At 50.1% G+C, this 12494-nt stretch overlaps 1 protein-coding gene across 1 annotated transcript; it reads left to right on the top strand.

Moving 5' to 3' along the window:
• The first annotated feature begins 3276 nt into the window (after window positions 1-3276).
• On the top strand, window positions 3277-4116 carry LOC102449042 (olfactory receptor 52E4-like). The gene is made up of 2 exons (XM_075936391.1): window positions 3277-3434; window positions 3669-4116. Exons 1-2 carry the CDS (start codon window positions 3277-3279, stop codon window positions 4114-4116), a joined length of 606 nt encoding a protein of 201 aa, XP_075792506.1.
• The last annotated feature ends 8378 nt before the right edge of the window (window positions 4117-12494 follow it).

The raw sequence follows: 12494 nt of genomic DNA, 5'->3' as shown, positions 1-12494 counted from the left end.
TAAGAAAGCTTGATAGAGATTCTATTGGTGTTTGTTTCTGTCCGAGGGATTGGAGCAAATGTGGTTGTATCTTAGGGTCTGGCTGTAGAAAATGGATCTTGATACCTTCTCGAAGAAAGCTGAAAGCATGTAAGTAAGTAGAGTGGGTTTCTGGTATAGGGTGGTGTTTGTGTGATCATTACTTATTTGAACTGAAGTGTCCAGGTCGTAGATCTTTTGAGTGGACTGGTCCAGGCTGAGTTTGATGGTGGGATGGAAGTTGTTGAAATCCCTGTGGCATTCTTCAAGTGCCTCCTTCCCATGGGTCCAGATGACAAAGATGTCACCAATGTAGCACAAGTAAAAGAGGTGCAATTTGTACACAATGCTTTCTTTGCCTCTATCTTCACAGACAAGGTCAGGTCCCAAACTAATGCACTAGGCAACACTGTATGGGAAGGGGTGGGCAGTCCTTGGTGGGGAAAGAACAGATTAGGAACTATTTAGAAAACTATTTAAACATACACAAATCCATAGGTCCAGATTTAATGCATCCAAGGGTACTGAGGGAGTTGGCAAATGTCACTGCAGGGCCTTTGTCCATTATCTTTGAAAACTCGTGGAGATTGTGAGAGCTCTTAGATGATTGGAAAAAGGCAACTGTAGTGCCCATCTTCAAAAAAGGGAAGAAGGACGATCCAGGGAACTACAGATCCCTCAGCCTTACCTCAATCCCCAGAAAAATCATGGAGGCGATCCTCAAGGAATCCATTTTGAAGCACTTGGAAGAGGGGAAAGTGATCACAAAAAGTCAACATGGATTCACCAAGGGCATACCTCACCAATCTGATTAGCTTCTATGATGAGGAAACTGGCTCTGTGGACGTGGGAAAGTCAGAGGATGTGATATACCTTGATTTTAGCAAAAGCGGCGAGGAGTCCTGTGGCACCTTATAGACTAACTGAAGTGTAGGAGCATAAGCTTTTGTGGGCAAAGACCCACTTCATCAGATGCATGCAGTGGAAATTTCCAGAGGCAGGTATAAATATGACCAGGTGGATCCAATCAAGGAGGATGAGGCCCACTTCTAGCAGCTGATCTGGAGGTGTGAATTCCAAGAGAGGAGAAGCTGCTTTTGTAGTTAGCGAGCCATTCACAGTCTTTGTTTAATCCTGAATTGATTGTGTCAAACTTGAAGATGAACTGTAGCTCAGCAGTTTCTCTTTGAAGTCTGGTCCTGAAGTTTTTTTGCTGTAGGATGGCTCCTGGGAGATTGAAGTGTTCCCCTACAGGTTTTTGTATGTTGCCAATTCCTTGATTTTAGCAACGCTTTTGATAGTCTCCCAAAATATTTTGGCCAGTAAATTAAAAGGGAATATGGATTGGATAAATGGACTGTAAGATGGATAGAAAGCTGGCTAGAATGTCAGGCCCAATGGGTAGTGATCAACTGCTCAATGTCAGGTTGGTGGTTGGTTTCTAGCAGAGTTCCCCAAGGATAGATTCTAGGGCCGTTTTGTTCAACATCTTTATTAATGACCTGGATAAGGGGATGGATTGCACCCTCAGCAAGTTTCCAGATGACACTAACCTAGGGGGAGGGGTAGATATGTTGGAGGGCAGGGATAGGGTCCAGAGTGACCTAGCAGATTAGAGGATTGGACCAAAAGAAATCTGATGAGGTTCAACAAGGAAAAATGTAGAGACCTTCACTTGGGACAGAAAAATCCCAAGCATTGTTACGGCTATGGACCGACTGTCTAAGTAGTAGTTCTGCAGAAAAGGACCTGGGGGTTACAGTGGATGAGAAGCTGGATATGAGTCAACAGTGTGCCCTTGTAGCCAAGAAGGCTAATGGCATATTATGTTTCATTGGGAGGAGCATTGCCAGCAGATCCAGAGAAGTGATTATTCCCCTTTATTCGGCTCTGGTGAGGCCACATCTGGAGTATTGTGCCCAGTTCTGCCCCACTATAGAAAGAATGGGGATGCATTGGAGAGGGTCCAGTGGAGGGCAACCAAAATGATGGGTTCCCTAGTGAGGTGGTGGAATCTCCATCCCTAGAGATCTTTAAGTCTCGACTCAGCAAAGCCCTGGCTGGGATGATTGAGTAGGGGTTGGTCCTGCTTTGGGCACGAGGCTGGACTTGATGACATCCTGAGGCTTTTTCCAGCTCTATGATTCTATGATGCTATGAGAGCTGAAGCAGCATTGTTCTAAGTCAGCCACAGCAACGTTGGCATTCTGGAGGGTCACGCGGGTGTACGTCATCCACAAGTCTGCAATGGTTTTGGATGAAGACAAAGTCGCCAATCTCAGCAACCAAGTGGTGACATCATCAGGGATACTGTTCCCGCCGGCATGTAGTCCATCTCTGTGTGGAATGTAGGTGCCGTGAGCTTCTACAGCTGTAGTGGCCAGGATGGTGTTTTTCAGGACATTACCAATGGATTGTCATTTTCTCAGGATGTCCAGGGTGTCTCAAAGACAGCTGGGAGTGCTGGTGGCATAGAGCCTGAAGAGAGAGTCTATATAGCCAGACAACTCTGCTGAAAAAATTCCAATGCCTGAAGTGAGGCACCGCCCAGGATTCCCAGACTGATGGATCTTGGCCATCAGAAAGAATAACCCTTCTCAAGAATCTAGGGATGTGACTGTGTAAATATGTTCCTGTACTTCTCCAGGGAGAGACTTGAGGAAAGGGTGTCATTTCTTTTGGCTCTCCTCAGTGGGATGAGAATATAATGGCCTGTGCATTGTGGGGTTGGAGAGTTGCCTAGCAACCCTCCAATTCATAATCCAACCTGTTCATGGTGGCTATAGAATCACTTTGGTCAGGCCCTTGATTCCCACACCGTGTCACTTTAGGAATCATAGACACCGAGAGCACCCTCATAGATGGAATTCACATTAATAGGGGCAGTTGTTCATAACTGATTTTTTGGAAGAGTGGGAATGGCGTATTTAAGTGTGTGAGGAGTGACTAACCTGCTTCATGGAGAGCAGCTTCCAGTAGTGCATGTTGAGTCGAGTACTAACATTGTCTCTCACTCCAGGTATTTATGCATCGAGCACCATCCGAGACCCTGGACAGACAGAGGAAGTCAGGAGAACGAACGGCACTTATAGGAGATAGCAGACAGGAAGCTGGAACTGCCTCAGACGAATCCACCTTCTCCTCTCCTCCATGTCAGATTCCAACACCACCCACTTCACCAACCCCTCCACCTTCATCCTGTTGGGCATTCCTGGCCTGGAGACAGCCCACGTCTGGATCGCCATCCCCTTCTGTGTCATGTACGCCATAGCCCTCTTGGGGAACTTCACCATCCTGTTCATTGTGAAGAAGGAGCCCAGTCTCCATGAGCCCATGTACTATTTCCTCTGCATGCTGGCTGTCACCGACCTGTTGCTGTCCACCTCCATTCAACCCAAAATGCTGAGCATCTTCTGGTTCGGTTCCAGGGAGATCGATTTCAGTGCCTGCCTCATCCAGATGTTCTTCATTCACTGCTTTTTTTCAGTAGAGTCTGGGATCTTTGTGGCCATGGCGTTGGATCGCTACGTGGCCATCTGCCATCCCCTGAGACATTCCACCATCCTGACCAACCCTGTAGTGGCCAAAATTAGCCTGGCCGTGGTGCTGCGCAGCAGCCTATCCATACTTCCCAATTTCTTCCTGGCCAGGCAGTGGCCGTACTGCAGAACCAACATCATCCCCCACACGTACTGTGAGCACTTGTCTGTGCTGAAGCTGGCCTGTGCTGACACACGCATCAGTACTTCCTACGGCCTCTTTGTGTTATTTTTTGTGACAGGTCTGGATGTGCTTTTTATCATCGTGTCCTATACCCAGATCCTCAGGGCTGTCTTCAGCCTCCCCACCAAAGATGCCTGGCTCAAGTCTTTGGGGACATGTAGTGCTCACTTTTCTGCCATTTTAGCTTTCTACATGCTAGGTCTCTTCACCTACCTCACGCATCGATTTGGCCAAAACGTGGCCCCACATTTTCATGTTCTCATTGCCAGCGTCTACCTCCTGGGGCCTGCCATGCTAAACCCCATCATCTATGGGGTGAGGACCAGGCAGATCAGGAACAAGCTGCTCCATCTGTTTAGTAAGAAAGAGACTTGAGGTTTTCTCCTGGTTCTCTGGCTCTTCCACTGAGCTCTATTCAAAGACGTCTAGGGTCTGGCTGTTGGGCCTTACTGGACTGTGGGACCTTTCACTTACTTGACCGTCAAGCGGACATTATACACATTGCCACCTTACAGCACTCTTTCAGGGTGACACACTGTGCAACCAGTCCGTGGAGAACTCATTCCTAATTGGTGGAACAGGGCTTTGGTGTCATTCCCACTGCCCATCTCTTGTGCCTGGTCCCCGAAGACCCTACTCCTCATTTTTCTCCTTTCCTTCAATGCCTCACTGGATCATCACGACTTCTCCCCCACCTCAGCACAGACAGCTGGAAGGAAGCCATTTTGGATTTTGGTCTGGTGGAGGAGGAATAGTAACTGTAATTCCAAAGGCTACTTCAGCATTTGAAAGCTGTTTGGGGAGGGGAATATTATCTGTATTCCAGGGGCTGCTTCAACATGAGAAAGTTATATGGGTTTTCCTTTTGACAGATAATGTAGCAATTAGCTAACAGGAACGATGCGTCAAATTGCTAAATATCTATCTATCTATGGGTATGTCTACACTACCCCGCTAGTTCGAACTAGGGTGATAATGTAGGCATACCACACTTGCAAATGAAGCCCGGGATTTGAATTTTCCGGGCTTCATTTGCATAAACTGGGCGCCGCCGTTTTTAAATCCCTGCTCGTTCGAACCCCGTGCCGCGCGGCTACACGCGGCACGAACTAGGTAGTTCGGACTAGGCTTCCTACTCCAAACTACCATTACTCCTCATTCCATGAGGAGTAGGGGGTTCGAACGAGCAGGGATTTAAAAATGGCGGCGCCCAGTTTATGCAAATGAAGCCCGGGAAATTCAAATCCCGGGCTTCATTTGCAAGTGCGGTATGCCTACATTACCCTCCTAGTTCGAACTAGCGGGGTAGTGTAGACAGACCCTATCTATCTATCTATCTATCTATCTATCTATCTATCTATCTATCTATCTATCTATCTATCTATCTATCTATAAAATAAATGAATAGCTATTAGACAGGTGACATCCGTGCCTTTGTTATTGGGACTGCCCCGTATTTAAGCTGTCTGCATCCTGACTTTTTTTAAGAAGGGGCAAAATATCTTATATTTGCAGGCCCCCTGATGGCACTTGAGTTCCCTGGTCATTGCCGCTGCAGCAGCCTCCTATTTGTGGCTGGCGGTACGGCAGGCAGCAGCATGAGGCTCTCAGGCAGGGAGCCAAGGAAGGAACCAGGTCGGAGTGTCAGCACTGCTGGCTGCAGCCCCATTCCTCAGCCGCGGCCACCTGCCTTACGGCTGAAAGTTTTTGCTACCACAGGGGCTCTGCCACATGTGCTGTGGGGCTGAAGCCCAGTTCCCCAGCAGCCCCCACATGCCACAGGACTCGAATCCCGATTGCTGGGCATTCCCCCACCGTGGGGCTCAGCCCAGTTTCCTGGTGGCCCCCACCTGCTTCCCGCCTCAATTTGGTTCCTTGGTGGCCCCTTCCTGCCGCAGAGGTCAGCCCAGTTCCTCAGCAGCCCCCACCCACCCTGGGGCTCAGCCCTATTCCCCGATGGCTCCCACCTGCCGTGGGGCTCACGGCCAGTCCCAAGGTGGCTCCCACATGCCATGGGGCTCAGCCTGGTTCCCTTGCGGCCCCCACACACCGTGGCGCTCAGCCCTGTTCTCTGGTGGCCCCCACCTACCGTGGGGCACAGCCTAGTTTTCCAGTGGCCCCTCAATTCAATGTGGGGTGCAGCCCGGTGCCTGGGCAGTCCCCCACCACCACAGGGCTCAGCCCTCTTCCCAGGCAGCCTTCACCGTGGGGCTGAAGCCCCGTTCCAGGGCAGCTCTGGCTCTGGCACTCTGCCATGTTCCTGGCTGGCCCTTGCTTCAGGACTGAAGCCCCATTCCTAGGTGGCCCCCATCCCATTTCCTCCCCCCCACCCCACTGGGGCGCTAAAGCCCTGAGCACTGGCAGCCCTCCCCCCTTGGTGTCCTATGTTGGGCAGAGGCAAGTCTGGTCACCCTAACTATTAGAACCACTGAGATCATAAATATTAGAACCACTCTGCGGTAATATTACCATGGTCGGACATCCTCTGACTTCTCACGGGAACATTGGTAGGTTTGAAAGGCAACTGTATATTCCTCCTTTGTTACCAACTCTGTAAAAAGAGAGACACCCCTCCTTCCCCCGTCAGGCCTCCTGGGCTCACCCTTAGCTCTGGGAGAGGAGTGGGGTCAAGGGGCAAATACATTTGGGGTCTCTGTAGTGACATCAGAATGGACATAGTGGCTGGGATCCAAGGCCAGCCTGTTTTCTAACTGCCCAATGCCAGGTGCTTCAGAGGGAATAAAAAGAATTGCGACAGCTGAGTGATCCCTCCCTTGTTGTCCAGTCCCAGTGTCTGCCAAACAGAGGTGAGGAACAATGCCAAACATGGTTTGGGATCCCTGCTCACCCTAGCCAACGGCCATTGATGGACCTGTCTTCTGTGAACTTACTGAGTTCCTGTTGCGACTCGATTATGGAATGCGGCTTTCGCAACATTCCCTGGCAAAGAGCTCCGTGGCGTTCCCGCAAAGAAATCACTTCTTGTGTTTGATTTAAATCTGTCTGTTCATTTCATTGGCTGACCCCTACTGCTTGTGTGATGTGAAGGGGTAACTAACATTTCCTTGTTTAATTATTTCAAACCAGTCATTAGTTATCTGACCCCTGTAGGCTGACACACCACTTATCCCAGCATGGAAACCATAAGACATCTGGTCTGCTGCATGTGGAAGAGGAAAATGAGGCACTGGCTTTAGTACGTTTATCGATACCTGCACTGAGTTATCAACAGCTGGAGAAGCACAAGTGTTAAAAATGCCACCATGATGCGAAGAGAAGTTCGCAAGCGACCCTGGGACGGCAACTTCCTGTTTTTGGAGATTACCAGACTGACCTACAAACCATTCAGAGGTACAGAGAGCACTTTGCAAGAACACCTTAGAGTAACACAACAGTTTGCAACACTTGGGAGCTGTATGGTCAAACTCTAAAGACATAACTGTCTCCTCTTAACTCAGAGACTCAGGGTACATCTACACTAGCCCCCTAGTTCGAACCTGAGGTTTAACTGTTAATTCAAACTAAGGGGTTTAATCTCGGAATCGCGCTTCTCTGCCGCGTGTAGTCGCGGGCAGTTATTCTGGGCTAGTCAGTTTCCAAAATGGCGACCTACCGGGAACATGCTAATGAAGCACGAGATATTTAAATCCCGCGCTTCATATGCAATTTAGGTCACCCTCATTAACCTCCCTAGTTCGAACTTGGAGACTAGTGTAGACATACCCTCACACTCCTGCAGTAAACTAAGGGTATGTTTACAGCACTTTTTCAAATTAACCTATTTTGAATTAGTTAATTCGAAATAAGCTAAATCGAAATAACTCATCTGGACACAAAAACTAATTCAAAATAGCATTTTTCTAATTTGAAATAGCGCATCCACATTGAGTGGACCCTAAATCGAAGGTAAGGCTGGCCGGAACCAGGGCCAAAAGGGCATCAGGATCGGACATAGTGTGCGGGGCTGCTGCCTCAGGCTAGCTGAGGTCTATGCTTAAAGGGACCCGACCTCCCATCCGGGACACACAGTTCTCAGGTTTCTCTGAGTGCTGGTCTACCTTGTTGAGGAACAGCAAAGCATTTGTGTCTTGGAGTGCTCTGCTTGCCCTCACCCGGGTACCATGGCAATCTGCAACATGGAACCAGACCTGTCCCCGGGGACTCTGCTGCATCTCGTGGACACGTTGTCTGCAGGCTGCCATCCAGGAGGACCATTGAGGGGACGTCAGGATCCAGGGGGCTCAGTGGGAGAGCTTCCACCCTGAGGAGCTCTAACAGTCTCCCCAGTCTGCCCCACTGGGGGCTTGTGCCCCATTCCTCCCTCTCCTTCCACTAGCCCCCCCTTCCTGATGTCAAATAAAATACACGTATTTTCAAAACTAGAAACTGTCTTTATTTAACACAGCTGGGGAAGGGGAATGAAACTCCGGGGAGACTGGGGAAAGGACGCAGGAGAGGGCAGGAGAGAGGGTGGGAGAGGGGAGGGGGAACCTGGGAGGAAGGAGCTGGAAGGGGGAAAAAGGGGGAAGGGAAGCTCAGCACTCAGGGCTGGGGGTCTCGCCGGGTCAACCGCCTCCCAGCATGGTGGGGGAGGGAGCCTCGGCATCCCTGGGGGGATGGGGAGGAGGTTGTGGAGGTTGAGGTGGGGAGTGTGGACATTGAGGAGGAGGGTGTGGAGGTTGAGGAAGAAGAGGTGGGAGGGGGCAGGAGTGGGAGGAGGAACAGTAGTTGCGGGGGAGCAGGCACAGGACCGACACGGAGCAGCATGCTCTGCAGCAGGGCCTGCAGGTTAGAGTTCATGGCTCGGTCCTCAGCAAGCTGCTCCTGGCGGAGCTGCAGGTCCTCCTGCATCCAGGCCTGCATGGTGCAGTGCAGAGGTCGCAGGTGCTGGTCCCGGTACTCCTGCTGCATGGTGATGGTCCAGAGCAGGCCGTGGGTGCGGGAGCATGTCCTGGGCGGGGTGGTGCGTCCTGCATGAGCAGCTGGTGCAGCTGTAGAGAAAGAAGAGAAGTGGTCAACTCTCCCTGGGGACACAGTGGATGATGCCCAGCCCCCTCCGCAACGTGAGGGCAACTGTGCCCTGCACCGTCAGAGCTTCTGTGCTTGCACAGAGGCCATGGTCAGCATGTCTGGCTCTCCCCAGGACTGGGAGCTGCCCTAAGACTGCACCCATGCCCTTGTACCATGTATAGTGTGGCAGGGGTGGCGGGGGGGGGGGAGATGTCCCCTGCCTCTGTGTAGAGGGGGCATGTGAAGGGAAGGGGTCCTGCTGGGTCATGCCCCGGGGTCAGGAGTGTGTCAGGTCTCTTCACTCAAGCGTGTACCTATTGGGTCATGGCCCCTGGGTGTCACGCAGCTGGAGCCACCTGCCCAAGGGTGGCATGGCATGTGCTCATACGTGCACAGGTGGCTGCGTGATCCATGGGAGGCATGGCCCATGCGTGCAGTCCCTGGTCTCCCTCTCCGCCTCCCCCCCCCCCCCCGGCCGACCCTGCTGACTCTGGTTCCGGAACACCTGGTGGTGGGCCCTCTGGTGTGCCCGGGTCAAGGCCCTCCAGTCCTGGCTCACTGCCTCCGGGCTGGCATGGTCCGCCCCACCCCCCAGGAGTCGGTCGAGGGTGGGGAAGTAGGGGCAGGTGTCAGCCCCTGCTGCGGTGGCACCCCTGGTGTACTCCTGCCGCAGCTCTTTCACCTTCAGTTGCACCTGCTCTTGGGTGCGCCTGTGGCCTTTCCTGGCTATGGTGGCTGCCATGCGGCTGTAGACGGCCATGTTCCTCCACCTAGTGTGGAGATCATGGAAGTTGGGGGCCTCCCCCAAACCTCAATGAGGTCCATGATCTCCACACTAATTCATGAGGGCGTGCGCCGTCTACGGCCCTTGGCTGGGCCCTGGATGCTGGGGGACTGGGCGGGGGAGAGCTGGCTGCCACTGGCTGCCATCCTGTGGCCACTGGCTAAGGGGATTGTAATCCACCACTGGAGAGCTGGTGTGTGGGGGATCTGGCTACTATGACTCAGCTGGCTATGCCCGTGTCTGTATATGAGTGCGATGGAAAGACCATAGTTATAGCATCGAAGTCAGAGATCCTGGATTCTGTCCATCATTCTCTGTGTGACCTTGGCCAATTCATGTCTCCCTGTGCCTCAGTTTAGTTATCTGTTTCATGGGAATAGTTTCATAGTCACTTTCATAGGTCTTTTGGGGTGTGTCTAGACTACCCAGTTTTGTCAACAAAAGTGGACTTTTGTCGACAAAACTATACCAGCGTCTACACTACCGCTGAGTTCTGTCGACATAACGTCGACAGAACTCAGCAGTTTTGTCGACGCTGGTATACCTCATCTTACGAGGCATAACGCCTTCTGTCGACAGAACTCTGTCGACAGAAGGTGTTATTGCCTGTAACATTGCATCCAGACTACGGAGTTCTGTCGACAAAGCAGCTTGCTTTGTCGACAGAACTCAATGTGTCTGGACGCTCTTTGTCGACAGAAGTTTTGTCGACAGTATCTGTCGACAAAACTTCCGTCGACAAAACACGGTAGTCTAGACGTACCCTTGAAGTTCCCTCAATGAAAGGTGCTGCCCAGTCTGATGTTAGTTATCGATGAGAATGACTGAGCTCTGATCCCTTCTTGAAAGCCCAACGTGTCCTCCGAAAGGACTAGTGTGCCTCTTCCGTCATCTGTCTTCAGATCTACTGTACCAGGAGATTTCGGCAAATCCAGTAATGTGCCTTAACCACTACTGCTTACTGCTTTAACTTTAGCAACCAAGCTAACAAGCGCAAAAGAGACCTAGACTGCAGCTTCCGCATGACCACAGTTTGGGGGGGAGAGAATGAAAGGGGGTTTGAGTGCCACAGAGAAGGCAGCTTGACCCCGCATCCTACCTGAGGCCCAAATCTCTAGTGAAATTGCTGAGATATACATTTAGAAAAACAGGAAGCCCAACTAAATGCCCTGAGACATAGATCTAGCAAGGCCACCAAGCACGGAGACTCTGAAAAAGAAAAAAACACTCTGGTGAAAGTGATGATCAGAAGAAAACCTCTTGCCTAACCTTTAAAAAGTGCTTTCCTAACAAGTGTTTGAGTGACATGTTATTGTAATACTAATGGATAAATAGGGAAGGAAAGTTTGAATTAGTGGGACGATTTTGGGAACAGTTGGAGGGACGTCTTGAGGACTTCTTGAGGTCTCTTCACATCTGGACATATCTCCATCTCCACGGGAAGACAGAAAACTGGCCATCGGAAGCCTGCCCGGTGTTACTCGCGAGCCACACTCAACTTCGGTAATTATCGAGCGTGGGGGTGTTTTACTAACCTGTTGTAGATGTGTGGTAAGTGTTTGAGACTAAGTAAAGTTTAGCTTTAAGTGAAATCACTTTTGTGTTGTCCTGTTTGTACCATCTATTTATTAGTCTAGCGACTGTGTCTCTCCTGAATTACAGTAATTACTCGTTTAACACGTGCCCACTTAACATGTTTTCGCAATAGCACGATTTTATTTTTAGGGAACGTTTTTCGAATAACACAACCGTCCCCAAAATAACACAAAAATAATCAAGTGGTGAACTACTTTGCGTGGCAGTGTAAGTTGGTGAAAACAGTGGTAATATGCATGAGCCGATGAATACGCGTGGTCACAGCACTCCTCCACTCACTCATGTTTATCGTTGTGTTTTAACAAACCGTGGTGATTTGTGTTGCTAGTTATCTTGTGTTGCTAGATATCTAATGTTGATGATGACAACTCAGCACCAATAAAAAATTGATTTTGCCACCACCACCTGAAACGCAACCCCCACCTTTTCCATTATTTTTAATGGGAAAATTGACCCCACATAGCATGTTTTGGCTTAGTACGAACATTTTCAGAAATGCATCTATAGTGTTAAATGAGGAATTACTGTATTGCCTGATACCACCTCAGGGTATATCTGCACTTGCCCCCTACTTCGAAGTAGGGAGGCAAAGGAAACATACCGAAGTTGCAAATCAAGCCCGGGATTTAAATATCCCGCGCTTGATTTGCATGTTCCCGGCCGGTTGCCATTTCAGAAATTCACTAGCCCTGAGTAACTGTCCATGTCTACACGTAGCAGTGAAACGGGAGTCTGATTTAAAACCCTAACTAAAATTAGCTGGCATTTCTCCTGCAATGAGGTTTACCAGCTAATTCGAATTAGGGGCTTTAAATCGGACTCCCATTTCACTGCCACGTGTAGACGTGGGCAGTTACTCTAGGCTAGTGAATTTCTAAAATGGTGACTGGCCAGGAATATGCAAATCAAGCGTGGGATATTTAAATCCCGCGCTTGATTTGCAACTTCGGTATGTTTCCTTTGCCTCCCTACTTCATAGACTCATAGACTTTAAGGTCAGAAGGGACCATTATGATCATCTAGTCTGACCCCCTGCACAGTGCAGGCCACAAAATCTTACCCTCCCCCTTCTAGAATAATCCTCTCACCTATACCTCAGATATTAAAGCCTTCAAATACTTTGAAGACCCCAAGATGCAGAGAATCCTCCAGCTGTGATCTGTGCCCCATGCTACAGAGGAAGGTGAAAAACCTCCAGGGCCTCTGCCAATCTACCCTGGAGGAAAATTCCTTCCTGACCCCAAAGTAGGGGGCAAGTGTAGACACACCCACACAGAGAGTAAAAGTTACCAAGAGGTTTAGATTGAAAGGTCTACTAGCTACCTAGCCCTCCTATGCATTTCCAGGGTGTCCTGCCTTACAG

The sequence above is a fragment of the Pelodiscus sinensis genome, chromosome 1, assembly GCF_049634645.1.
Source record: "Pelodiscus sinensis isolate JC-2024 chromosome 1, ASM4963464v1, whole genome shotgun sequence".
NCBI lineage: Eukaryota > Metazoa > Chordata > Testudines > Trionychidae > Pelodiscus > Pelodiscus sinensis.
Note: the sequence above shows the minus strand (reverse complement) of the source record. Positions and strands in the feature narration are given on the sequence as shown.

Excerpts from the sequence above, each read along its gene's own strand:
- LOC102449042 (XM_075936391.1), top strand. The coding sequence starts at position 3,277 with ATGTACGCCATAGCCCTCTTGGGGAACTTCACCATCCTGTTCATTGTG. Across the intron at positions 3,435-3,668 it reads AAAATGCTGAGCATCTTCTG|GCAGTGGCCGTACTGCAGAA; the intron begins GTTCGGTTCCAG and ends CTTCCTGGCCAG.